The following is a 27,878-nucleotide window of genomic DNA, read 5'->3' on the forward strand; positions in this document are numbered from 1 at the left end:
CAAATCTGTGCAAATCCTCTGGGTGACACCAGGATCTTCTGACACAACCCTGTCACACAAAGGAGAGGTTGGCTAGAGAATTTGCATTTTAAATATTGTATAAATGGACTCCTAAAGGCGATTAATCAAATAGTATATTTTTTTATTTTGGACCATTAAGAGTTATATTTGTCTGAAAATTCTATGGGGTGTTTGGTAAATAGCTGGTGCTGTTCAAGAAGGAAAATAACTAAAAATAAATGTGAAAAAATCTAGTTTGTTACAGTCACCCCCAAAATAACAATATCATTTCAAATGCCTTGAAAATCCAAGCCATAAAATAGCCTAAATATAAAATGACGTACAAAACCAGCAAGGTAAAACCTATCACAAATCTATGAATTACAGCATTCCAGTTTACGTTCTGCATGAGTAGATACACAGCACAACAGAAAATAAAAGACCTAAGCTTTGGTACAGCAGGGGAAAGGATTTTACTAGTCATATCAAAATGATTGGAGTCACAGATGAGGAGTGAAATAAATGGAGATCTCCATGGATGAAAAGCGATATGACCATCTGAGAAGTAATTCTTTTGCAGAAATCAATAGAGAGCTGGGATTAAATCTGGCAGAATCGGTAGGAAAATGCACAAGCTAAGATGACAATATATGCTTTCATTGTAAAGTCGTTTTTTCTGTGCTTAGTCCTGGAGAGATTTCCGCACTCATTGTGCATGTCATAATCCAATATTTGGTGGTAGCCAAACAGGTCTGAATTGTTATATACATGTGCTTCAACACATGCTTTCTTTCTCCTATTTTATTTATGGCTGTGTGTCAAAGATTGGAAATCAATAACATGCAAATCTTTTGTATTCATTTCTGCTGAAATGTCAATGCTTTCATAAAGTCAATGCTGTATTGCAGCAATAAATCAATTAAGGAATAGATTTACAATAATTGTAAATAGATCACAGTGAATTTTTATAGTATAGTTTTTTTCTGTATTATGTAAAAATCATGACCCAGCAGGGGGTGTTTTAACAACAATTTTAAAAATGTATGGTTAAAGCTTATCGAAACTCTATACAGCAACACGCCAAAGTAGATAGGTGACTGAGCAACACTGGCCGTGTGTTATAGCTCTATAGTTATCCTTATTGCCAAATGTTCCTATCAGCTTACATGATATAGCTAGTCATATTTAATTAACTCAGGACTGTTTGTGTCGTAAAGCATAAACATTTTTATGTGTGTGTGTGTGTATTAAACAGCGGGTAAAATAAGTATTGAATACGCCACAATTTTTCTAGGAAAATATACGTATTTCTAAAGGTGCTATTGACATAAAATTTTGCCCACATGTCAGTAACAACCCATGCAATCCTTACATATAAAGAAACCAAAAAAAAAATAAGTTCAGAATTTAGGTTATGTGTAATAAACTGTAATAACACAGTGCTTTTAAATATTGAACACGCTAACTGAAATGTATTTATTACTTCGTACAAAATCCTTTGTTGATATTGACAGCTTCATGATGCCTCCTGTATGGAGAAATGAATCCAAGGCATTGCTCAGGTGTGATTTTGCCTCATTCTTCCACACAAACAGTCTTCAAATCTTGAAGGTTCCGTGGGACTCTTCTATGAATTCTGATCTTTAGTTCTTTCCATAGATTTTCTATTGGATTCAAGTCATGTAATTGGCAGGATCATTCTAGCAGCTTTATTTTCTTTTCTTTGAAACCAATTGAGAGTTTCTCTGTCTTTGTGTTTTGGATCATTGTCTTGCTGAAATGTCCACCCTCGTTTCATCTTCATCATCCTGGTAGATGGCAGCAGATTTTCTTCTCAAGAATGTCTTGGTAAATTTTTCATCCTTCAATGATATGAAGTTTGCCAGTGCCGTATGCTGAAAAACAGCCCCACGCCATGATGTTCCCACCTCCAAACTTCACTGTTGGTATGGTGTTTTTGGGATGACCTCCAAACATGGTGTGTATTATTGCATCCAAAGAGTTAAATTTTGGTCTCATCTGACCAGACTATATTCTCCCAGTATTTCATAGGCTTGTCTAAATGTTGTGCAGCAAACGTTAAACCAGCTTCAACATGCTTTTTCTTCAGCAATGGCGTCTTGCATGGTGAGCGTGCATACAGGCCATGGCGGTTGAGTGGATTACTTATTGTTTTCTTTGAAACAATTGTACCTTCCAATTCCAGGCTCTTGGACAACTCTTTTGATAATTATTTTCACTTCTTTGTCAGAAATCTTGCGAGGAGCACCTGGTCATTGCTGGTTTGTTATAAAATGATGCTCTTTCCACTTCTGGATTATGGTTCCAACAGTGCTCACTGGAACATTCAGAAGTTTAGAAATCCTTCTGTAACCAATGCCATCAGTGTAGTTTGCAACAATAAGGTTGCAAAGGTCTTTAGATAGCTCTTTGTTTTTACCCATCATGAGATGTTTCTTGTGTGACACCTTGATAATGGGACACCTTTTTATCCACTTGCCCACTGCCAACAGTAATATTACTGCGGCAGTGCGGCTACTCTGGGTCCAGCGACGTAGACCTACATCACTGGACTCATGTTTCCGGCGGCGCACTCCCTGTGTTTAGGGAGTCAGGCGCGCTCCCTGTGTTTAGGGAGTCAGGCCGGAGGCGGGCCGGAGGAGGAGAGGCATCGATTGACGCCTCCCTTCCCCGATGGTCGGGGAAACTGTGAAAAGACCCGCCTGCTTATGTAAACAAAGCAGGTGGGTCTTCTCAGTGACAGACAGGAAGAGATCACTAGATTCAGCATAGCTGAACCTGCGATCTCTGTGTCTGTCACAGAACCCCCCACCCTCCCCCTTACACGTCAGTAAGCATGAGGCATACATTTAACTCCTTAATCACCTATAGGGTTAACCCCTTCCCTGCCAGTGTCATTATTACAGTAACAGTGCATATTTTTAGCACTGATTATTGTAGTGATGTCACTGGTCCACTCAAAAGTGTAAAAAATGGCAGTTAGGGGTCTGATCTGTCTGCCGCAATGCCACAATGTCGCAGTCCCGCAAAAATTCTCAGATCACCGCCATTGCTAGTAAAAAAAAAAAAAAAAAAGACGATACAAATGACATAAATCTTTCCCTAGTTAGTAAATGCGATAACTTTTGCGCAAACCAATCAAAATACACTTATTGCAATTTTTTTTACCAAAAATATGTAGCTGAAAACAAATTGGCCTAAAATGTTAAAAGATTTTGATTTTATTTTTTTGGGGGGAAAAATATAGCAGAATGTGAAAAATATTTTTTTTTTTTTCAAAATTGTTGCTTTTTTTGTTTATAGCGCAAAAATGAAAAATCGCATAGGTGATAAAATACCACCAAAAGAAAGCTCTGTTTGTGGTAAAAAAAAACGTCCTTTTTTCCCACAAACAGAGCTTTCTTTTGGTGGTATTTGATCACCTGTGTGATTTTTTGATCATGCGCTATAAACAAAAAAAGAGCGTCAATTTTGAAAAAATAACAATATTTTTCACATTTATTTATATGAAATTCCCCCAAAAAAATGTAAAAATCAAAATTTTTTAACATTTTCGGCCAATTTGTTTTATGCTACATATGTTTGGTAAAAAAAAATCACAAAAAGCGTATTTTGATTGGTTTGCGCAAAAGTTATCGCGTTTACTAACAAAGGGAAAGATTTTTGTCATTTTTTTTTTATTTAACGCATAATGGCGGCAATCTGCAATTTTTTTTCGGTACTGCGACATTGGGGCGGACAGATAAGACCCTTGACTGACATTTTTGACACTTTTGGGGTTACCAGTGACATTACTGCAGTAATCAGTGCTATACATATGCACTGTTACTGTAAAATGACATGGTAGTGAAGGGGTTAACTTTATTTGAGAGGGAGGGGCTGTGTGTGTCCCTAGGGGCATGATTCTAACTGTGATTGGCTGTGGCTTGAGGTGTAGGAACAATGATCAACGGTCCTACATAGTAGAACTGTATGATCACTGTTTCTACACAGGGGAGAATGACAGGCGGCTTGTTTACACTAGCCGCCAGCCTTTCTCCCGCTGTCACGGACGATCGTAAATGTGAGCGGCGGACATCGGGTCCGCCGCTCACACACGCAGGGGGGTCCGTGACCGCGCGGGAGCGCTCCTCCAGCGGCGCGCGCTCGCTCCCCAGAGCCTCACAGGCTAGTGACGTACCGGTACATCACTTTGCCTGTAAGGGGCTGACTGCCACAGTATATGTACTTGCAGCAGTCGGCAAGTGGTTAACCTTAACCACTTGCCTACAGGGAACTTTCACCTCCTTCCTGCCCAGGCCAATTTTCAGCTTTCAGTGCTCTCACGCTTTGAATGACAATTGCGCGGTCATGCTACACTGTACCCATATGAAATTTTTATCATTTTTTTCACACAAATAGAGCTTTCTTTTGGTGGTATTTAATCACCTCTTGGTTTTTTATTTCTTACAAAAAAAAAGAAAAAAGACAGAAAATTTTGAAAAAAAAAAGTTTTTCTTATTTTCTGTGAGTAAATTTTGAAAATAAATAAATGTTTCTCCTTCACTGATGTGCGCTGATGAGGCGGCACTGATGGGCACTGATAGGCTGCACTGATGTGCACTGATGAGGTGGCACTTATGGGCACTGATGAGGTGGCACTTATGGGCACTGATGAGGTGGCACTGATGAGGAGGTACTAATATGCCGCACTGATGAGCACTGATAGGTGGCACTGATGAGCATTGATAGGGGGCACTGATGAGCACTGATAGGTGGCACTGCTGGGCACTGAGAGGTGGCACTGACGGGTGGCACTGATGGGCACTGATAGGCAGCACTGGTGGGCACTGAGAGGCGGCACTGATGGGCACTGATGGGTGGCACTGATGGACACTGACGGGTGGCACTGATGGGTGGCACTGATGAGCACTGATGGGCAGCACCATCAGTGCCCACACTCAGTGCCCATAGTGCTGCTAGTCAGTGCCCATCAGTGCCTAGATGAGCAGGCACTGATGGGCATTGACTGGCAGCACTATGGGCACTGATTGTGGGCACTGATGGGGCGCACTGATGGCGGGCACTGTGGGCAGTTATGGCATTTTTTTTTCCTCTTGTGTAATCAGGGCACTGGTGATCAGTGCCCTGATTACATTTCTCTGTGTCCCCTTACCCCTGATTGGCTCTCCTCTTCCTCACACGCAGTCTCTGTGTGAGGAAGGAGAGCTGGCGATGAGAGATGATCTCATATGTTCACATATGAGATCATCTCTCATTGCACGTTCCGATCACGTGGTAAATGGCCACTGTGATTGGCCATTCACCACGATCTGTGATTGGCTGTGTCCAAGGGACACGGCCGACACAGATTTTCCCCGATGCGCGCTCGCGGGAGCGCGCGGGGAGCCTGTTACTGGGAGGCCGTATAAATACGGCCTCCCGGAAATTACAGCCCGCGCTGTAGCCGTCTTTCGGCTATAGCGCGGGTGGGAGGAGGTTAATAAATAATTCAATATGACATAAATTATTTTAATTGCAGTATTATGGCCACAGCTTTTATTAAATACTAATATAATAACAATAAAATCATTTCTACACCAATTTTTAAAAAAACATGCAAGAATACAACCATTAAAGCCAGGTCCTTGACAGCGCCACCCAATGTCATGTTTTGAGGTAAACCCACATCGGCCACCAGCCATTTACAACCATATCAGTGGGTACACATCAGTCATTTTACACCAATATTTATCTGGAATAAACATTAGTAATTAGTTCCTTCGTGAACACCACTTAATCATTCGTATCTGTGACCATTGAGGTTAAACCACCCATCCAAACATTGCCAACAATCATAATTTTTGAGACCATCAGGGACCCGCTGATGCTGTGACAAAGTACAACATACTCCACAATTACTCTATCCTCTTCCCACACCTCAATTCCCCAAATGTATGTATTTCTAAACATAGGCGTATCCACATATTTTACAAAGAGAGTGGGCGGGTGGTCCAAATTGCTCACCTCGCTGTTTGTTCCTCCTTCAAGTTATAACCACCTCCTCCCTTTTCCCTATGTGATTTTATTAAACCATACCCCACTGATCCTTAACCCTTCCCCTCACCTCCAGCCCACCATTTATGTGTCATTTCTCCTATGTGCTCAGGGCAGCCCTACTTGATGTAAAGCGCTCATATGCTTAGCTTTCTCACTATTCTAATTATTTACCCAATAGACAGTAGCCCCTTTAAAGCCTCTGTACTATTTCACATATTATTTCAGCAGCCATATGGAACATTTAATTTTCTCCAAATTCTAGAAAATACATAACATTATTTGATCGACAAACAAATGTCCTGCTTTGTGGATAACTCACTGTAACATTAATAATTATAAAGGAGTTAAAATCATGGAATCCCACTCCCAAACCTTCTCATTCAGAGATATTTTAATACGCTGGACCCAATCATATTTGCCCTCCCCCCAAAAGTTTATTTTAAGGCTGGGTTCACACTGGTGTGAATTGGATGCGGGATACCCGCATCCAATTCGCATATCAGGAGACTATGACTGACTCTCAATGGAGCTGGTTTACACAGCTCAGGGACGGCTGCAGAACGGTTTACAGGAAATTCGTGTGCATCTTCTGGTCCATTTCAGGTCCGAATTCAGCCAACAATTTGAACCGAATTGGGACCTGAAATGGTGAACGGGATGAAGCGGACCTCTTTCTGAAAGCAGAAAGTACATCTGGACGTACATCTCAAGGATCATAACATTAAGGGGTATGTGAGATGATTGCGTCCACACACACCTACACAGGTTGAACTGGATAGACTATTGTCTTTATTCAACCTCAACTACTATTTACTATGTGTAGCACCCTACAGGTAGGTGCTAGGTAAAGGTATAGTGGGCCTTGTCTGCCTAACAGCAGGGCTGTGATTTATTAGTCAGGGTGTCATGGTTTCCAGGTGTGCCTGCTGAAGGGGGTGTCTCCCCACTGGCTCCGGTGAGAGACTTCTCATAGGGCGGTGGAGGAAACCCAATCAGGGGATACATCCAGGCTTGTAACTACCCCAGAAGGCAGATTGTGCTGCAAAGGATTCTGGGAGTGGGTATAAGTTTGTGGGTGGCACATGACACGATGTCTTTGGCGGGAACAGAGTCCAAGGAGGGAGAGAAAGGCTGTCTCTCCTCCTGTCTGAGGAAGTGGATGTCTCGGGGTGTCGCCTGAGAATCCAGAGAGAGCTGAGTTGAGCTGAGGGGATCCGGTGTGCCGAGGACCAGCGGAGAGCGAGAGGGGTCCAGTCCCAGGAAAGCCTACACAGGTCGTGTGTACTGAAGATTGCCCCTGGGGGTCTGCCTGAAGAGTTAGAGGAGACCACTCCAGAGGAGGTTCTGGGATCCAGTGCCAGCTAGCTGAAAGGGGGTACCTAGGATACCCTGAAGTAATAGAGGGGGTACATAGTCAGTGAACTCTGAAGAGCTTAAAGTATAAAGGGGGTGCCTGTGGTTTGGGCCCTGAAGTGATAGTGCACAGTGTGAAGTGTGCCAGTTGAGAGTTGCAGCAGTACAGGAACTTACTAAGTGTTTCTCAGCCAGTGCAGTGCTGGAGGGAGCCATTCAGTGACTTTGAGCTATTGTAGTGTTACAAGTCAAGCAGTTCTACAGTCCTGGATCTTCTGGACTAAAGTCGAGGATCCAGCACAGTTTCAGTAATTACACAGTGTTTAAGCGTCGGGAAGCGTTGGCTAGCGTCGGCTGGCGTCAAGACAGCACTAATAGGCATTTTTGCCAGAAAAGTCCCACATTTGTATCTAGTTGAGCCTAAAGGAGTATCCCACTCATTCCTTTCTCCCATCCCCTTAAATACAATAAAACCACAAAACAAAGATGCCGGAGTTGTCAATGTCTCAGTGCTTACACCTAGGGCCGCAGCTCACAAGGGCTGGAGGGGTAACCGGTACCGATGGCAGACCCACATCAGGCCACAGGCCTGGAAAACCTGCTACATATGTAACTCTGTAATCCAGTGTGAACCCAGCCTAAAGGATTATACATTTCCCTACAATTTGATTTTTTGATGAAGAACAGTAGGTTTGTTTTCCAATTTCGATTATTCGATCCTCCCATATATCAACTTTCATATGCAGCTATGCAAACTATATATCTTAAGTGCAAACTATATATCAAACTATATATGTAAATGATATATCTCCTTTACTTTTTGGAGCTTTCATTCACATCATAAGCTTATCTCTCTTTTTATAAGCCAATGGGAATGCAAAAGAAGTCTGTAGCAGTTTGTGCAACTTAGGAGATCAATTGTAGGTCAAATGCACCTGTTGAAAAACTGTTGAAAATAAGCAGGAAAGTGCCTCAGATTGAGCTCAAATGTGGAATGTACCTGAAAGCAAGTTGATTTTGCTTACCGTAGCAAGCCCAAAGCCTAACAAAGGCCTCTATAATCAAACCATATTGTAAATAAAGCAGTTCAGAACAGGTATGAAAAAATGGGCCTGGTAAGTAAAGTTAAAGTAAGCTAGATCATTATTCTCACTTTTCTTGTAAACTCATCACATTTCCTCCTATTTCCAGTTCAAACAATAGACAGGAAAATATTTTCTGTGACGTTACCTCTGTTTTATAGCAGCAATTATATTTTAGTCTTCACAGGTAGTAGTCATACTTCATTGATTTATCACACGTTCTATCAGGCTGCCTATATTTAGTATGAAAACACCTCTGAGTGTAAGTGCAATACATTCTTACATTCATTTGTTCACAAAATGCAAAGTAGGGAGCAGAGCATTAGGCTATATTAAAGTAATACTTGTGGGATGGATGGCTATCCTTAAATTACATTGCCATGTCTGACCTGCAAAAAATTATCACGTTAGGGGAACACATTTAAATAGTTCACAGAACTCTTCGTTTTCTTTAACTTCTTTTAGACACATTAAAAGCACAATGACAAAGTCTTTGAAGTAAAATCAAGGGGAAAAAAATCAAAACCTTTTATCCTAATGTCTATATTAGGAACAAAAAGTTGATAGAGACAAGACACTAAGTGCATTTAAAGCACAAACAAGTGCCTCCCTACATGTTTATTGATTTCCTGCTTCTGCATGATAAATGTACAGAATTATCATTTACTAAAAAAATATTCTGTATAGTGACTGTTTGCTTTATTTTAAGAATTATGCAACTAGAATAACTGCATTTAAAGCACCAGCAAAGAATTGCAAAGCTGGTCTTATCAGAATCATGCATTCAAGGCTTAGAGTACCTGTCATTTCCAAGATAACAAGAATCAATGTATTACCCTTTGCAGTTGCTGTGGGGTCAGTGGGCGCTGAAGCGGCCAATACCCCCTCCTTCTTATTTAGACATCATGCTGCCCAAAGCACACCTGAATAATGATGCCTTTTGTACAAGCTCTGCCTTTTGTGTTGTGATTATTAGAATCAAAATTACTTCTAAATGCGTTATTGTAGGTATCTTTAGTTTGCTTTATATAAAGGGCTGTTGGCTTGAGCATCGGGATGCTCAAGATTCTCTGTACCTTTCTTCTTTTATAAATCTGTTGGTGAATTTAGTCACAAATATCCACAAGATGGAAACTAAATAAAAAATCCATTATCACAATATGTACATTTTGAGGTTTGGTACTGCCAACTTTGCAAACCCTGCTGCCTTGGGCACTGGCCTACCAATGTATAGAGTTAAAAACATATAGGTAATAGGACTTTGAAGGTAGCCACCATTAATCCCATAAGGAAGAAATCAGTACTCAAATATATATAAAAATACAAAATGTATTTATTTGAACATAATAAAAATATTTAAAACCATCACATGAATGGTGAGCATGAAGGTGCTATACAACATATTCCTATAGCAAAAGAACCCATAAGTTGCCCATCGTGTGCCAGGGTCTGGTATCTATGAAAGCACGGAAACGGACGACCTCCTGTATCTGAGGCAAACTGGATTCTAGTGTGTGGATACCAATAGATTGCTACACATTTTGCTATGCAGCTTCCTCAGGGGATCCTATTGGTGTTTAGATGGTAACCAATAAGCAACAAATGTCTTCTCACTTTCAGTGTAAAAAGAGTGATAATGGTAGCAGGGTTATCCCTGTATCAGGGGAATATCAGAGGTGTCCACCATACATCAATTTCCTTCTTCCTGTTCAGGAGCCACGGCTCCTCTACATGCCGATCTGACCTGTGGGCATAGCCCCTCCAACAGGGAGATAATGGAGGTGTCCACTTGCCTCACTGTTTTCCCTTGCTCACAGGCATAGGCAGCTAATAAGTTCTTGTCAGGGTCCGGACTGGTAGCAGGAGCGATGCAGGGAGTGGATCCGCTGTGTCAGTGAGGGATTGGCGTGGACCGTACCGGAGGATCGGTTCTAAGTAGTTACTGGTTTTCACCAGAGCCCGCCGCAAGGCGGGATGGGCTTGCTGCGGCGGTAACTACCAGGTCGTATCCTCTGGTAGCGGCTCAACCTCACCGACTGCTGATATAGGCGTAGTACAAAAGGGACAGGCAGAGGCATAGTCAGACGTAGCAAAGGTCAGGGCAGGCAGCACAGGTTCAGAGGCGATAGTCGTTAGCAAAGGTTTTGGCAACAGGCAAAGGATTACACAAATAACGCTTTCACTAAGGCAACAAGGCAACAAAGATCCGGCAATGGCTGGAAGGGGCAGGTCACTTATATAGGAAACAGGAAACAGGAAACATGTCACAGGAAACAGGTCACAGGAAACGGGTCACAGGAAACAGGAAACAGGTCACAGGAAACAGGAAGGGAGGTTTGGACCAGGCACCAATTAATGGTGCACAGGCCCCTTAAATTTCAAACGACCTGCGCGTGCGCGCCCTATGGTGCAGGGGCGCACGCTCCGGGAACCATGTGAGCGGGGAGCGGAGGAGGGAGCCGGAGCGGGCACAGGTGAGTGGATCTGGAACGAACGCTGCGAGCGCTCCGGTCCAGAAGCAGGGACCGGAGCGCTCAGCGTTACAGTACCCCCCCTTTGGTCTCCCCTCTTTTTGGTACCCAGAAACCTGAGGATGAGGTTACAGTCCAAGATATTCTCCTCTGGCTCCCAGGATCTCTCTTCAGGACCGCAGCCCTCCCAGTCCACCAAAAAATATCTTCTCCCCCTGACCAATTTAGAGGCCAATATCTCCTGAACGGAGAAGACATCCGAGGTACCGGATACATGCGTGGGAGGAAGATTCTTGGGGGAAAAGCGATTAAAGACCGCAGGCTTGAGGAGGGAGACATGAAAACAGTTGGGAATTTTAAGGGAGGGAGGGAGATGGAGTTGGTAACACACAGGATTGATCCTCTTCTTGACCTTGTAGGGTCCCAAATAACGAGGACCAAGCTTGTAACTAGGAACCCTGAAGCGGACGTACTTGGAGGAGAGCCAAACTCTGTCCCCAGGAACCAGGACAGGAGGAGACCGACGTTTCTTGTCCGCTTGGATTTTCATGCGGGATGAGGCCTGTAAGAGGGACAGGCGCGTCTCACGCCAGATGGCAGAAAAGTCTTGCACCAGGTCATCCACTGCAGGTACACTGGAGGAGGAGGATAACGGCAGAGGAGGCAGAGGATGGCGACCGTAAACCACGAAGAAGGGAGACTTGTTGGTGGCGGAAGAGTCTTTGTGGTTATAGGAGAACTCCGCCCACGGGAGGAGGTCGACCCAATCGTCTTGACGGGAGGAAACGAAGTGGCGAAGGTAGTCGCCCAAGATTTGATTGACCCGCTCTACTTGTCCGTTGGTTTGGGGGTGGTATGAAGAAGAGAAATCCAGCTTGATTTTAAGCCGTCCACAGAGAGCCCTCCAGAACTTGGACACAAACTGGACTCCTCTATCGGAGACAATATGTGAAGGCAGGCCGTGTAACCGGAAGATGTGTCGGAGGAAATGCTTGGCCAACTGAGGTGCGGATGGTAAGGCTGGCAACGGGATGAAGTGCGCCATCTTCGAGAAGCGATCTACGACGACCCAAATTATCGTTTTCCCGTGAGATGGTGGTAGGTCCGTAACAAAGTCCATCGCGATATTGGACCAAGGGGTCTCTGGTATGGGAAGTGGCTGGAGAAAGCCGGCGGGTCTTTGGCGAGGGGTTTTGTCTCTGGCACATACAGAGCAGGACTGTACAAATTCAGAGATGTCCTTCTCCAAGGATGGCCACCAATATCTCCTGGAGATAAGTTGTAGAGTCTTTCGGACGCCAGGATGTCCTGCGAGAAGAGAAGAATGTCCCCACTTAAGAACCTTTAGGCGAAGACGGGGAGAAACATAGGTCTTTCCGGGAGGGAGGTTACGCAAGTCTATAGGTGCCACGGTGACCAGACATTCTGGGGGCACAATGTGCTGTGGCTTGACTTCCTCTCCTGTGACATCAGACGAACGAGAGAGGGCATCGGCCCTGAGGTTCTTGCTCGCTGGACGAAAGTGGATCCGGAAGTTAAATCTGGCAAAAAATAGAGACCAGCGAGCTTGGCGGAGATTTAGTCTCTGAGCAGACTGGAGGTAAGATAAATTTTTATGATCCGTGTAGATGTTCACGGGATGTACCGATCCTTCCAGTAAATGCCGCCACTCTTCCAAGGCCAGCTTGATGGCGAGTAATTCTTTATCCCCAATAGAATAATTTCTTTCAGCGGGAGAGAAAGTCTTAGAGAAAAACCCGCAAGTAACCGACTTGCCTCTCGTAGTCTTTTGCATGAGCAAAGCACCAGCACCAACAGAGGAAGCGTCTACTTCCAGGTAGAACGGCTTAGTAGGATCCGGTCTGGACAGAACTGGGGCGGTGGCAAAGGCAGACTTAAGAGCGCTGAAGGCCTTCTCGGCCTGGGGCGGCCAAGATTTCGGGTTAGCCCCCTTCTTGGTTAGGGCTACAATTGGTGCCACAAGGGTGGAGTAATGCGGGATGAACTGTCTATAATAGTTTGCGAATCCGAGGAATCGCTGGATGGCCTTAAGGCCAGAGGGCCGAGGCCAATCCAGGATGGCAGACAGTTTGGCAGGATTCATTTGTAATCCCTTGGCAGAAATGATGTAGCCCAGGAAGGGAAGGCTGGTACGGTCGAACAAACACTTTTCAAATTTAGCGTAGAGACGGTTCTTTCTGAGATGGGAGAGTACTAAGCGGACATGAGCACGGTGTTGATCCAAGTTAGTAGAGAAGATGAGGATGTCATCCAAATAGACCACGACACAGGTATAGAGCAGGTCTCGGAAAATGTCGTTAACGAACTCCTGGAAGACCGCTGGAGCGTTACAGAGCCCGAAAGGCATGACTAAGTACTCAAAATGCCCGTCTCGGGTGTTAAAAGCCGTCTTCCACTCGTCACCCTCTCGGATGCGAATAAGGTTATAGGCCCCTCTGAGATCCAACTTGGTGAAGTACTTGGCGCCTTGTAACCGGTCAAAGAGTTCCGTAATCAGGGGAAGAGGGTAACGGTTCTTTACAGTAATGCTGTTGAGACCCTGAAAGTCTATGCAAGGCCTAAGGGTACCGTCCTTCTTCGCAACAAAGAAGAATCCTGCTCCGGCAGGAGAAGAGGATTTCCTGATAAACCCTCTCTGCAGGTTCTCCTGGATATACTCTGACATGGCTAGAGTCTCTGGAGGGGAGAGAGGATAGATTCTTCCCCTAGGCGGCGTAGTGCCAGGTTGCAAGTCAATGGGGCAGTCATATGGCCTATGTGGAGGCAACACCTCTGCCTGTTTCTTGCAAAAAACGTCTGGAAAATCCGCATATGGTTCAGGCAGACCAGGAGGAGGAGAAATAACAGGTGCAGACTTGACTCGTACCGACTTGAGACATCTGCCGAAACAAGCCGAACCCCAGCTTCGAACCTCTCCGGAGGTCCAATCCAGAACGGGACAATGGCACTGGAGCCAGGGCAGACCCAAGAGGAGTTCTGAGGTGCAATGGGGTAACACAAAAAACTCCAATTGCTCAGAATGCAGGACTCCGATGTCCATCTGGAGGGGTTCTGTACGGAACTGAACCATACCGTCGAGTCTCTCTCCATTAACTGTGGAGATGAAGATGGGCTTCAGTAAACGAACCACAGGGATGTGGAACTTGTTCACCAGCGAGGCGTCGATGAAGTTACCGGCTGAACCGGAATCCAGAAAGGCAGAGGCAGCAAAGGAGATCTTGGCGGACACGGAAATCCGCACGGGTACCGTAATGCGCGGAGAGGAGGTATTCACACCTAGCAACGCCTCTCCCACGTTGACTAGGTGCGAGCGTTTCCCTGACGCGGTGGACGGAGAGGACAGTCCTTTAGAAAGTGCTCAGTACTGGCACAGTACAAACAGAGGTTCTCGTCTCTACGGTGGTTCCTTTCTTGCGTGGTCAGGCGAGACCGATCCACCTGCATGGCTTCCTCGGCGGGAGGCCCAGAAGAGGGTTGCGGTGGAGGCTGGAAGATAGGCGCCAGACGAGGAAAGCGTCTGGGACGAGCACTTCCCTTTTCCTGTAGCAGTTCCTCTCGTCGCTCAGCAAAACGCAGGTCAATCCTGGTGGCCAAATGGATGAGGTCACTCAGGTTGGTAGGGACTTCTCGTGCGGCCAGGACGTCCTTTATGGCGCTGGACAAGCCTTTCTTAAAGGTAGCACAGAGCGCCTCGTTATTCCAGGAGAGTTCCGAAGCCAGGGTGCGGAAACGGATAGCATAGTCTCCGACAGAGGAACTCCCCTGGGACAAGTTCAATAACGCAGTCTCTGCTGAGGCAGCCCGGGCTGGCTCCTCAAAAACACTCCGGAATTCCACAAAGAAACTCTGGACACTGGCAGTGGCAGGATCGTTGCGGTCCCAAAGTGGTGTAGCCCAGGCCAGGGCCTTCCCTGAAAGCAGGCTAACGACAAATGCCACCTTGGCTCGTTCCGAGGGGAACTGGTCAGCCGACATCTCCAGGTGAAGGGAGCATTGGGATAGGAATCCGCGGCACAACTTGGGATCACCGTTGTACTTGGCCGGCATGGACAGACGGACTCTAGAAGTGGCGGCGGCCACAGGCTGCGGTGGTGAAGCAGATGCAGGCGGTGGAGGCGGCTGCTGCTGTGCTGGAAGAAGCTGCTGCAGCATGGCGGTCAACTGTGCCAGCTGTTGACCTTGCTGAGCGATCTGCTGCGACTGCTGGGCCACAACTGTAGTAAGGTCCGCGATACTAGGCAGAGGCACATCAGCGGGATCCATGGCCGGATCTTACTGTCAGAGTCCGGACTGGTAGCAGGAGCGATGCAGGGAGTGGATCCGCTGTGTCAGTGAGGGATTGGCGTGGACCGTACCGGAGGATCGGTTCTAAGTAGTTACTGGTTTTCACCAGAGCCCGCCGCAAGGCGGGATGGGCTTGCTGCGGCGGTAACTACCAGGTCGTATCCTCTGGTAGCGGCTCAACCTCACCGACTGCTGATATAGGCGTAGTACAAAAGGGACAGGCAGAGGCGTAGTCAGACGTAGCAAAGGTCAGGGCAGGCAGCACAGGTTCAGAGGCGATAGTCGTTAGCAAAGGGTTCGGCAACAGGCAAAGGATTACACAAATAACGCTTTCACTAAGGCAACAAGGCAACAAAGATCCGGCAATGGCTGGAAGGGGCAGGTCACTTATATAGGAAACAGGAAACAGGAAACATGTCACAGGAAACAGGTCACAGGAAACGGGTCACAGGAAACAGGAAACAGGTCACAGGAAACAGGTCACAGGAAACAGGAAACAGGAAACAGGTCACAGGAAACAGGAAGGGAGGTTTGGACCAGGCACCAATTACTGGTGCACAGGCCCCTTAAATTTCAAACGACCTGCGCGTGCGCGCCCTATGGTGCAGGGGCGCACGCTCCGGGAACCATGTGAGCGGGGAGCGGAGGAGGGAGCCGGAGCGGGCACAGGTGAGTGGATCTGGAACGAACGCTGCGAGCGCTCCGGTCCAGAAGCAGGGACCAGAGCGCTCAGCGTTACAGTTCTGTGATTGGACTGTCAATTTTCATTATAATGTAAATGCACAACTGCTAACTGGATAGGTGAGATCAGGCAGCACAGCCAGCATAGTTGCTTAGTATACATAGTCAAGCTGCCTGCTCTCTATGTACAGTATATTGCAAACATACAGTGAGAGAACATGCATTTAATACACAGTGGGGTTTATTTACTACAACTGGAGAGTACAAAATCTGCTGCAGCTCTGCAAAGAAACCAATCAACTTCAAGTTTTTTTTTTTGTCAAAGATTAATTGAACAAGCGGAAGTTAGAAGATGATTGGCTACCATGCATAGCTGTCCCAGGCTTTGCCCTCTTCAGTTTTAGTAAATCAACCCCAGTGTTTTAAAGCCCTATTCACTTAGTTTGTCACCTGTTTTTGTCTGTATGGAAATCATAGCCTGTAACAATTACCTCCCAGTGTATGTGGGGGACAGATACGGGAAGAAATTAACAAAGAGCATGCAAATAACATAGAGCAAGGGAAATTAAGGGTTTGTCCCTAAACAACAACAGGGGTTTATTCCACCCAGTGTACTGTATATTTTGGATAGCTGAAGAGCACAGTGATTTAGTGTGTACCACTTATGCCGTGTGGCATTGAGTTTCAAATCCCGGTCAAGATACTATCTACATGAAGTTTGCATTCCCTCCCTGTGCTTCCATGGGTTTCCTCTTACACTCCAAAGGGTTGCATATTGTAACTTAGAGCTCACATTTTAGAGAAACAGTAAACTCCTATACTTGATTGTAAATGATGGGGTGTTCCCAACTCCCAAAGCCCTCTAGAAAACAGCGAGACCCAATATTAGCTGTTTCAGTTCTTGGAGGTCTGAAGACCAATGAATAATTTATTTTCCTATACAGAATAAGATATGTTAGGATTATGATTCTACTCTGCCATGGCAGATTTTTATACTGGGGATGTTGTGTGTGAAATCATTATTTTCTTATATTTTTTCAAGATTAGTGTATGGAGAAGTCCTAGACAAAGAACTTTCATTTATCCTGGAAATCTAATTTTACTTCTTCCGCACCGCCCGCCACAGATATAATGCGGCAGGCAGCTCCTCCTGTGGGAACCGACGTAGCCCTACGTCGGTCACGTGCCTGCTGCAGGGGGCGAGCGCACACCACCGCCGCCGGTGCGCTCCCCCCACTCAGCAGTGGGGACTCCGATGCATGGGGCCGTCGGTTCCGATTGCCGCCAGCCACTCATGACCACTCCCCGCTGAGAAAAAGGACGGTCAGCTATTGTAAACGCAGCTGACCGCTCTTCTCTCTGAAATGATCACAGAGGGCCTGTGATCCTTCTATAAAGGATCACAGGTCTCTATGATCATTTCAAAAGCCCATCCCCCCACAGTTAGAAACACTCCCCTAGGCTTACATTTAACCTCTTGATCACCCACTGTGTTAACCCCTTCCCTGCCAGTGTCATTATTACAGTAACAGTGCATATTTTTAGCACTAATTGCTGTAGTAATGTCACTGGTCCCCCCAAAAGTGTCAAAAATGTCAGTTAGGGGTCCGATCTGTCCGCCGCAATGTCGCAGTCCCGCTAAAAATCGCAGATCGCCGCCAATACTAGTAAAAAAAAAAAAAACAATAAAAATGACATAAATCTTTCCCATAGTTAGTAGATGCGATAACTTTTGCGCAAACCAATCAGAATACGCTTATTGCTATTTTTTTTACCAAAAATATGTAGCAGAATTTGGCCTAAAATGTTAATAAAAATGTTTTTTTAAAATTTTTTGGGAATGTTATATAGCCGAATGTGAAAAATATATATATTTTTTTGTTTTTTTTTTTTCAGAATTGTTGCTCATTTTTTGTTTATAGCGCAAAAAATAAAAATCGCACAGGTGATCAAATACCACCAAAAGAAAGCACTATTTGTGGGAAAAAAGGACATCGGTTTTTAGGTACAGTGTCGCACAACCACGCAATTGTCCTTTAAAGTAACACAGTGCCAAATCGCAAAAAAATGGTCTGGTCATTAAGGGAGCAAATCCTTCCGGTCCAGAAGTGGTTAAGGAACTATAAACATGTGTATTGAGTACACCCATGAGTTGTTGCGAATTAGGGCAAGTTGTCTGAAGACAGCCTATTCTTTACATGCAGGTGCATAGGAAAATGCACCTGTAGTATTCTTGACAACACAGTATACCCATAATTTTAGCCATGATTTTTAAGGTGCGTGGGCTAGCGCTTAGGATTATGCCTGCTATGACTAATAAATAATTATATAAATATGTAATAAGCTGCTGCTGGTAAAAGGGGGTTGCCTTTAAACAAGTAAAATAATACATTTTTAGACATCAATGTCGCTTTTCACTCTACTTAAAACTCTACAGTAATATTCAATACCGTGCCAAGCATTTTATGGCCCATTTATGCACAGTATTGAGCCTACGGTACTTAATGCAGCATTTCTAGAGGAGAAATAGTAATGTGACCTTGAGCAAGACCAGGAACACCCCTATTTTTTACATCTCCCATTCATTTTTATCCTAGTTTTGTAGAGCCAATCCTGCACCACGCACATATGCAAAGCATATATTATGCTTTGTAAATATGTCAAACTATGTATTAATTTTAAGCAGAATTATGGCTGTGGTATAACCCTTTTTATTTTCACTCCTGGTTGTGCAAAGAATTTTGTATGTTTAAAGCAGGAGTCTTCAAATTATGGCCCTCCAATTGTTCAGGAACTACAATTCCCATCATGCCTAGTCATGTCTGTGAATGTCAGAGTTTTACAATGTCTCATGGGATGTGTAGTTCTGCAACAGCTGGAGGGCCGTAGTTTGAGGATCCCTGGTGTAAAGGGATGGCATGGGGTGCAGTGTTTCTTATTACAACACCTTGGCACATTTTTATATGCAGACCCTCCCACTTAACACCAGTTTTCACCATATGCACTAGGGATAGACCGATATGGTTTCTTTCAGGGCCGATGCCGATATATTGGTCACGACAATATGGGCGTGTACATATTGGTCATGACGATATGGGCGTGTACATCCTATGTCAGGGCTCGGGACTAGTCTTCTCCTCCTCCAACCATTAGGTGATGATGCTCATGTAAGGGTAAGATGATGTCACATATCATAATTCCATTTACAAATGTTATTGAATAAACATACACACTTGAATTGCCACTCACATACTGTATGTAGAAAGATATAAGTAATTCCACATTAGCAGAACTGCTGGCAGATAGGTATCTCTCACCCACTTGCCGTAAGTGATAACCAGGTGATACCACTCCGTCCGGCACCCACTTGATAGTGCTCCATCTCTCACCCACTCCGTCTCTAACTCGCTCCGTCTCCCACCCACTCGATACCACTCCGTCTCTCACCCACTTGCCTTAAGTGGCACCCGGGTGATACCGCTCCATCCAGCATACGATCTCAGAGACGGAGCGGTATGAGTGGATGCCGAACAGAACAGTATCACCCAAGTATCACTTACGGCAACTGGGTGAGAAATACTGATCTGCCAGCAAATCTGCTAATGTGGAATTGCTTATATATTTTGTACATATGTGAGTGGCATGTCAAGTGTGCATGTTTATTCAATAACATTTGTAAACAGAATTATGCTATGTGACATCATTTTACCCTTACATGAGCAATATTTGGAATATCGGCCAGTTCCGGGGCCGACACACATATATATCGGCAAAAGTGTATATCGGCCCTCCGATAATAGGCTTTGCCGATAATCGTCGATTCCTAATATGCACCTGTACACTATAACAAAGTATCTACAGATAAAAGAAGGTAAGAATCTGAAATAAAGATGAGGAGGGCCTGTACAATAGACCATCTATTCTGTGTTCTACTAATTGTTTAAAAAAAAAACAAAATCTTCTTTTATAAGAAACACAAATAAATCCCTTTTGCTTAGGTTGTGACAAAAAACTTTGATGAACAGAATGCTGCACTGTAACCTGTTCAATAAATGTGCCTTTGGATGATATTCCTTTGGTGATGCCCCATAACATCAATGAAAGCTAGCATAACGTTTCACCTGTTAAAATTGCGGGTCTTTTAACACTGAGCCAGTAACGGTATTTTAGTTAATCAAGTCTCTAGATGTGTTTTCATACACTGTGCTGATGATGGCTTTCAGTGGCAGGCCCTTGTATTCATTTACACTATAATCCCAACAATGAAATTGTTATGATGTATGGTTACCCTGGAACTACAATGAAGTGTTTAAATCATTCTATTACAGAACATGAAAAGCACCGTCTATGCAAGAGTACAGATTATATGAATTTGCACTTCAAAGTAAAATGGTTTTATAATGAATATGTGCGAGAACTTTCAGCATTCAAGGATACCGTCCCGGAATATTCTCTGTGAGTCTGATTTCTCTATTTTCTAAATGAAATTAATTCAGCTGGAGACAGATAAAGGGATAAGAGGATATAAATTATAGCTGTTCATTTCTAATTGGGATTTGTGGGTTAGGACTACAAAAACTGGTCCAATACTGTCTGATTCAGCCGTCTTAGTATCAAGGAGTTTATAATGTTTCAATGCCATTAAATGAGCTAATAGTGTTTGTTCAGGCCAGGATAGTTCACTGTGCTTTGTTTTACACTTGTTTTCTTTCGAGTTAGCTTGCATAAGCTGTGACCCTTGTTTAATTTGAATATTTACTTGTATTTTTATGCCGGTATCCCCGATAAACCAATTAGTTTCCTTCAATTTAGAAAAGACAGACTAATTGAACATGATTTTTCATTAGGTGCTAGGGGTTGCTACCAATTTCTGTTTGTCTTATGAAATGAAGGCCTTTACTTCTTTAGAATAATGTCAGAGATATTTCTTTTGTAAACAATGTAGGAGGGATGTGAAAGTGTTTTCTACAACAACCAATTATGAAGTGTAAATAATCAGCAACTTTCAATTTTCTCAGGTTTTTGTACATTGCTCCAATATTTTGTAGTCAGTTTTAGGGAGCTTCAATGTCTTAGAAATGTTTCCCCCTTATGAGAGTTAAACTCCTAAATTATTGAAGACCAGTCAGGAATTGGCCATTTGTTGGAATCTACACTTAGTGGTCTATTTATGAAACATTTCCAATATAAATATCACAACATTCGTGCAAGTGTAGCAAATAATACCTGTAAATGTGTAATAGTTTTATTGTTGCCTTTCACCAGGCATATGGAACATTCTCTAACATTGGATCCCTAGGAGAAAATTATCTTTAAGAACATTCAACCATGGGAGTTAACATTCACCAATAGAGAAAATAGCCTAATGCTATAGACTAAGAACATTTACAAGCAGGGGAAAAAAATGTGAGGGAGACTTCTGCACTGTGTGAAGTCTATAGAAAATTTTGTGTGAACGGCAGAACAAATGGATGTTTGGCTGAATTAACCTCCAGCCGCAGTGTGAAGCAAAACATTTAGCAGTGGTATTATTGTCACTACTAAATGTGACAGCTTTCTCCTAGTTCTTAGGGAGCTAGAAACTGCCAGCATCCTAACAACCTTTGACTTAACCCCACCGAGCATATTCAACTGTCATATCGGCCCTTTAGGTCTGGTTTGAACTTTAAGAGGAACTCCATGAAAAAAAAAAGTGAGGTGCCCCCTAAATTCCATACTAGACCCTTTGAGTCTGGTATGGAGTTAGAGGAGAACCACATGCAAAGAAAAAGGATGAGTCCTCTCTCTTTCTTTAAAATCCATACCAGACTTTTATGCAGGCTAAGTGACCAGGAAAGCCTACCCATACCAGGCCTTGTGCTCTCAACATAGGGAGGTACCTTAGCATGGAGGACACCCTGGCATAGCACCTTGTCTCCATATTAATGAGGAGAAGGACCTCTTCACCACAACCCTGGCCCAATGGTTGTGGGTGTTTGTGGACAGGGGGCTTATTGGAATCTTGAAGCCTCCTTTAAAAATAAGGACACCCCCATATACTAGCCCCCACTGTGTAAATAGGTAAGAGGCATGTAGTACCCCCACTCATTCATGAAAAAAATCAGTGGCAAACAAACATACACACACCCTTTTTGACAAGTCCTTTAATAAATATAAAGAAATGACTTATGATGTAAATTTACCATCAATCATGTGGTCCAGAAATACAGAGCCCCATCAATCATGATGCCAAATACACCCTCCAACTAAATTTTTTAGGCATGGGTTCTACAGCTTTAATAACAGTTTGATCTTGCCAGCCGTTAAAGTTCCTTCAATAATCTCAAATGGGTTTTTGGGTAAATTTAATGCCTGTATGGCAATCATGATAAAGACAAGCTTTTTAGACTGTCAGGTTACTGTTCAAGTGTGCTCGCAGAAGATTGTGACTGGCACTGGTTATGTTCTTATATTGGAAATTAAAGACTGGCTTTTTACTTTTCCAACCTAATCTGTCTCTGTGTCACCAAGCACATATGTTGCAGATATGTGCGCAAATCATGTGGTCAATGTTTTTTGAATGTCCAATTATTTAGGCTTAAACTAGAAATGTTTGTCATGCTTAGTAGTTCACAAATTTTTGGTGTCAAAAGCAACCAATACCATAATTTTCTGTTACAGATTAGATTGTTGAATACAGATAAGATTACTGCAGTGCTGGTTTATTTGTATAGACATAACTCTTTCTCTACCTCCTAAAATGATCTCCTTCCCACCCTGTAATAGAGTTTATTTATGTATATATTACTTGGAAAACTAGTTAATAGGAGAGTGGTAGTACCTTTATTAGAGGTTATATCTCATTCAGAACATTCTCAATGTTTTAGATGGTTTGAGCCTTTTGTTATTCAATGGCTGGATGAAAATGAAGATGTGTCGATGGAATTTCTTCATGGCGCTCTCGGAAGGGATAAAAAAGATGGAGTAAGTTCAATGTAATTGCTTGTCACATTACATTTAATAGAAGTGACATATAAAGCTGTGTTCTTGGTTAAGTCCATAAAAGCTCAGTTTAAAGCATATAAAAACCCAAATTCTATTTTTCATTTTTACTGCACTTGGCAGCAAGGTTGTCAGTCTGCCGTGTTTGCTCCTTCATGTTGGGTTGCCTATTAGGTCTGTCAGGAGAGGAACTGAAGAAGCTTGCATAGCAAGCTGCCAACTCTACTACTAATTGCTAGCCAGTGGTTTAGCATAGTCATCCTGCAATGAAAGGTGTTGTTACTGGGTGGATTTGCAGGTAAAAAACATTGTAACAGATTCACAAAAAATTATTTGCTTAAGAAAACCATGTATGGTTCGACATAATACCAAGCATACATAAAGAGATTTATGGTTTACATACACTTTTAACACCTTAAATTGGAACTGAACTTTGGAAACTGTGGCTAAGAAAAGGCAGGCAAAAGGTGAATAACTAGTTACCAGTATTGCCTGTGGTCTTCTGCAGCTGATCTTTCTTCATTAAGAACGTAGAATTCCTTGCTCTGCATTGTGTCTCTGTGTACAGGTGGTTGCTTTCGTAGAGGCAGGGTTTTGTTTCTACATGGCAGAGTCATGCCTTGCAAGAGTTTCCAAGCCTTGTTCTGTGTCTCTGTATAGAGATGGCTGTTGCTTCCTCATATCAGAGCATCACAGCAATTAGCAAATCTCCTGAGACCAGCAGGCATAGATAGCAATTCTTTGCCCTTGTTCATCCGAAGTCGCACAATTTCAAAGCCGCATGCCAGTGCGACTTCAGGGGCAGAAACTACTTTTTGAAATTTGAAGCACGTGATTGCCAGCAAAAGGGTGTGACTTGTCATGCAATTTGACCTGTCAAATAGCAGGACAAATCACTCCAATGTGAATGAGGGATTAGATTGACATTGCAGATAAAGTTATGAAGCTGTTGTCACAGAAGTGCCTATAGGAACCCTCAAATACTAGGTGCAAAACTAAGTGCTATTCTGTTTTTTAAGAGAATTTCCAGGTACATTTTTCATCATACTGCTTAGATGCAAGTGCCATTTTGTTCCCTATGACATAAAACCTTCATTTTTTTAGTTCATTTCCACTTTAATCCTAATTCCTTTCTGTATGAATAGTTATATTTTGTTGGATATATACTAATGAAAGACTTGTTATAAACAGACCAGTCCTGTTTCATAAATCGGTAACTGATATTGTGAGCAGCAGGGTACCAGAGTATAGTTCAGTGCTTCTGAGTCATGTCTTTTCTCCCTTAGTTCCAGGCAACATCAGAACATGCCTTGTTTTCCTGCTCAGTGGTTGATGTCTTCACACAATTAAATCAGAGCTTTGAAATTATAAAGAAATTGGAGTGCCCTAATCCAGAAGCGCTCTCTCATTTAATGAGGAGATTTGCAAAGGTAAATTTCAGTGAGCTGGTTCATATGTGTGTGTGTTTGTGCATTCATTAGAGCTGAGTGTTTGTTGTTATATTGTGCCAGTCTGGGAAGAATGTAGGAAAATGTTTACATCACCCATATATCATCTGACTGCTAACATGGCCACCATATGATTCAGAATTGCAGCATCAACATAACTGTTGGTGTTGGTGTTGGTATTGCAGGGTCATTTAGTAGGTTCAAATAATTTAGAAGGTAGCATTTTAATAGATTTTCTGTTATTGCCCCAATACATGAGAGGCAATACATTTTCATCATCCTGCAAAAATTGCTGGTGATAAAGCCGATCAGGCACCAGCATACAGTTAATTGCACAGGTAAAAGTGGTTCTAAAAGCTTAAGATTTTTTACCTTAAAGTGGTTGTAAATCCCATTCATGAAATTTGATCTAAGCACATATATCTGTAGTGTTTACTTCTGTCTCCATGCTCTAAGTGTCGTTTCTCTCTGGTGCTCTGTTCCTCTGTTATCAGCATGAGTCATTTCTGACAAGTTCTTTCCTTCATTCCTCTGCCTATGTGGAAGGGGGGGTTGTCCCTTTCCTCCAATCAGCTCTCACACAGTGTAAATATAGTCTCTCCACCCACCCCTAGATACTGCTGAATAATGAAGAAAGATTTTTAACATGATCTGCACTTTTCAAAGGGCGTAGAGAGGGGAAGACTGCAGATATACAAGTAAAACTTATGTAGGAGGATTTTTTTAATCTCTTTGTATCATCTGAGGCTGTTCACTTCACTGGGTATATGTGAGGGTTTACAACCACTTTAATACATACTATGTGCTAAGGTAAACAGCCTTCAAGTATCAACTCCCCCCCAGTCCCCCACGCAAATACTTACCTGGCTCCTATTTTGGTCCAGCACTGTTCCCAAGAGCCGCTATGCTCTCCTCACAGACACAGAGGCAGCAGCAGGAGCCTTTGGCTGCTGGTGCTGTCAAACAAATCATGTGAGGAGGGAGCGGAGGGCAGGGCCAAGCCACACTATGTGTGTCTATGGACACACATAACACCTCTTGGAAAGGAGCCCGCACATCTGCCCCCATAGCAAGAACTTGTTATAGGGCAGACACTGAAGGGGAGGAGCCAATAGGGCCGGCAGAAGAGGAGGTTTGGGGCCACTTTGTGCAATACTACTGTACAGAGCAGGTGAGTATAACATGTTGATTATTTTAATTGCAAAAAATTGCCTTTAATAATGCTTTAAATGCATATATGGGAGCTATGTTACCTGCAAAAAGTCCTGTATTTTTGTCCATCTAGTTCTTTGGTTTTCAGAGTTCTGTTCTATAGACCTTTCCTGTATAGCAAGGGAGAGTACCTGATCTTTTTTTTACTGCAGTTTAACATTCACCTAAAGGCCCCCCCTCCCCCAAGCCCCCAGCCCTGGCAAAAAGGAGAAGCAACACACAGATGTGCTCATCTCTCTGTCACTGTGCTCTCCCCACCCACCTGTCAACGTTGTTCTTGCACTACAGTACACTTACTTGACTGTTTGTGCTAATTCCTTCAGTAAACTGCAAAATGTAATTGAATTTGGTTACTTGAATACAAAATATATTCTTTCAGTTTAAATCAGCTATTTACATGCCAAAGACATTCAATCCAACAGTTAACTCCCTTTAGAAAGCAGATACAGCCCAAATTAGAAAAGTCTGTCTTGCTTTCTATGTGGTAGCAGTGATATCTCTGCAGAGGTCCCAGTCATCAAAGCTTAAGCTCCCTGCTCTTTAGAGAGCTTTAGCTTCCACCCAAAGTCAAGGGTCCCACTCTGTATCATTTTTGCAGGGGGATATAGTTTTCCACTCTGGTGGCTTTCTACAGAATAAAACTGTAATACTTTAAAAACCTTTTGTTGAAATGCATCAGAAAATTATTTCACTGATTTAAACTAAAAGTTTGGTTGGACTATATTCATGTAATAAAGTGAATTGTCTGCCCAAACAATAAAAATACATGGTACATGCATGTCACCTATGCTTTTCATGGTTTTGATCTATGAGATCAAATTAGATTTTTTTTTTTTTTTTTTTTTTTGGTGGAAAAGGATTTATTTGTAAAGGAAAAATAGAGCACTAAATGCGAATTTACAGGTTTTGCCTGCATGTCTTTGTAGGAGGGTGGCAATGAAATACAAGAAGTGAAGGGAGCTAAAATTCTCTGCCTTTACCTAAATTGTCAACAGGGAGAGGAGTCTAAAAACAGCAAAGGTATTTGCCACAACAAATACCTGCATTTAAGAGGAAAATGTGTTTTTCAGATTTAAAACATTTTTAAAGTTGGCTTTATTTCATTTTTTTATAATCCGGTGAAGGTTCATTGTAATTATTACAGAGCTGCATTAATTGATGTCTTTTATCTCTGTCTGAAGTTCCGCTTTAAGCTGACTTCACCTAGAGTAGTATCTAATCTGACCCATACTCACTTCTCCCCATAGTGTAAACTAGCTTTACTTCAAGGGTGAGACATGTGATTCCAGTTTTTTTCCTATACCATTATCACCAGGATATAATGCAGCTTGTATTTTTAGGCAATATAATGATCTATAATGGTATTATATATCCAGTGGAGGCTTTTTTTAGTTCTTGGAGCAGTGTTAACAATTCTGTGTGCAAGGATGCAGCTGTTGCTCCCAAGGAAGTGGGAGAGACATATTCCTAAAAGTTAATCTAAGTCGTAGATTAATTTACTGCCTTCTTATATTGCCGTTTCCATCAGTAATATTTACCCGCAACGGTTTGTTGTAATATGCTTTATCCTAAAGCAAAGCTAAATTTACCTGTCCTACAATGCTCCCTTCCCGGCATCTTCTTTTGGGGCCCAGTCTGCAGCCATTTTCTTTGACTAGCATGGTGTGATGTCACTCCTGCGCATGCACAACAGTCACTTCTCCCATCTTTAATTCCCCTTTAATTGTACAGTACAGGACACAGGGCTGTAGAGCCCCCCCAAGTGCATTTTCATATAATCACACACACTTCACAAGACTCCAGAGTTTTGCTAGTGTCCTTTGATGATGGATGTCTTCTCCATTAGGAATGTTTTTTTTTTTTCTTTTAAACCATTCAGTTTTTTCTTCAAATCATGATTTACCTGCTTATTGCCCTGGGCTATCCTGTGTTTGGGTTTACCTTGGTACTTGTTGCAATAAGTCTGGTTAGCCAAAGGGGTGATTTACAGGTCCAAGACATCTCTACAGTTCCCAGACCCTGAAGTCCCCTTCGGGGATAAGCCTACTGTGACGGGCAAAATCTGGCCCCTTTACAAGCCCAGTGACGTGGACATGGTAAGACAAGGTTTCCCTGTAATTAGGCTTTTCCTGGCTATACATAACCTGCAGTGCTTAACAAGTAGGCAGCTACAAAGGCCCAGGGATGGAGAAGTATTCACTTAATTGTGTTTTTTTAATTATTCTTCTCCTTGGTGCTATAAGCTCATGCACTTAATTTCAATTTGGTGATCTTTTCCCATCCAG

General features: G+C 43.1%; 1 protein-coding gene across 2 annotated transcripts in view; it reads left to right on the forward strand.

Annotated features, from left to right (window-relative positions):
- LOC309553742 (protein unc-13 homolog C-like) overlaps window positions 1–27,878 on the forward strand; it is a 621,348-nt gene that overhangs the window by 348,787 nt on the left and 244,683 nt on the right. For both annotated transcript variants that reach the window (XM_082255119.1, XM_082255120.1), the window contains exons 14-16: window positions 20,281–20,407; window positions 22,819–22,915; window positions 24,220–24,363. In XM_082255119.1, coding sequence (XP_082111245.1) covers window positions 20,281–20,407; window positions 22,819–22,915; window positions 24,220–24,363 — 368 coding nt within the window. The remainder of the gene's footprint in view (window positions 1–20,280; window positions 20,408–22,818; window positions 22,916–24,219; window positions 24,364–27,878) is intronic.

Source organism: Pelophylax lessonae (assembly GCF_965119305.1).
Source record: "Pelophylax lessonae genome assembly, chromosome: 4".
Taxonomy (NCBI): Eukaryota; Metazoa; Chordata; class Amphibia; order Anura; family Ranidae; genus Pelophylax; species Pelophylax lessonae.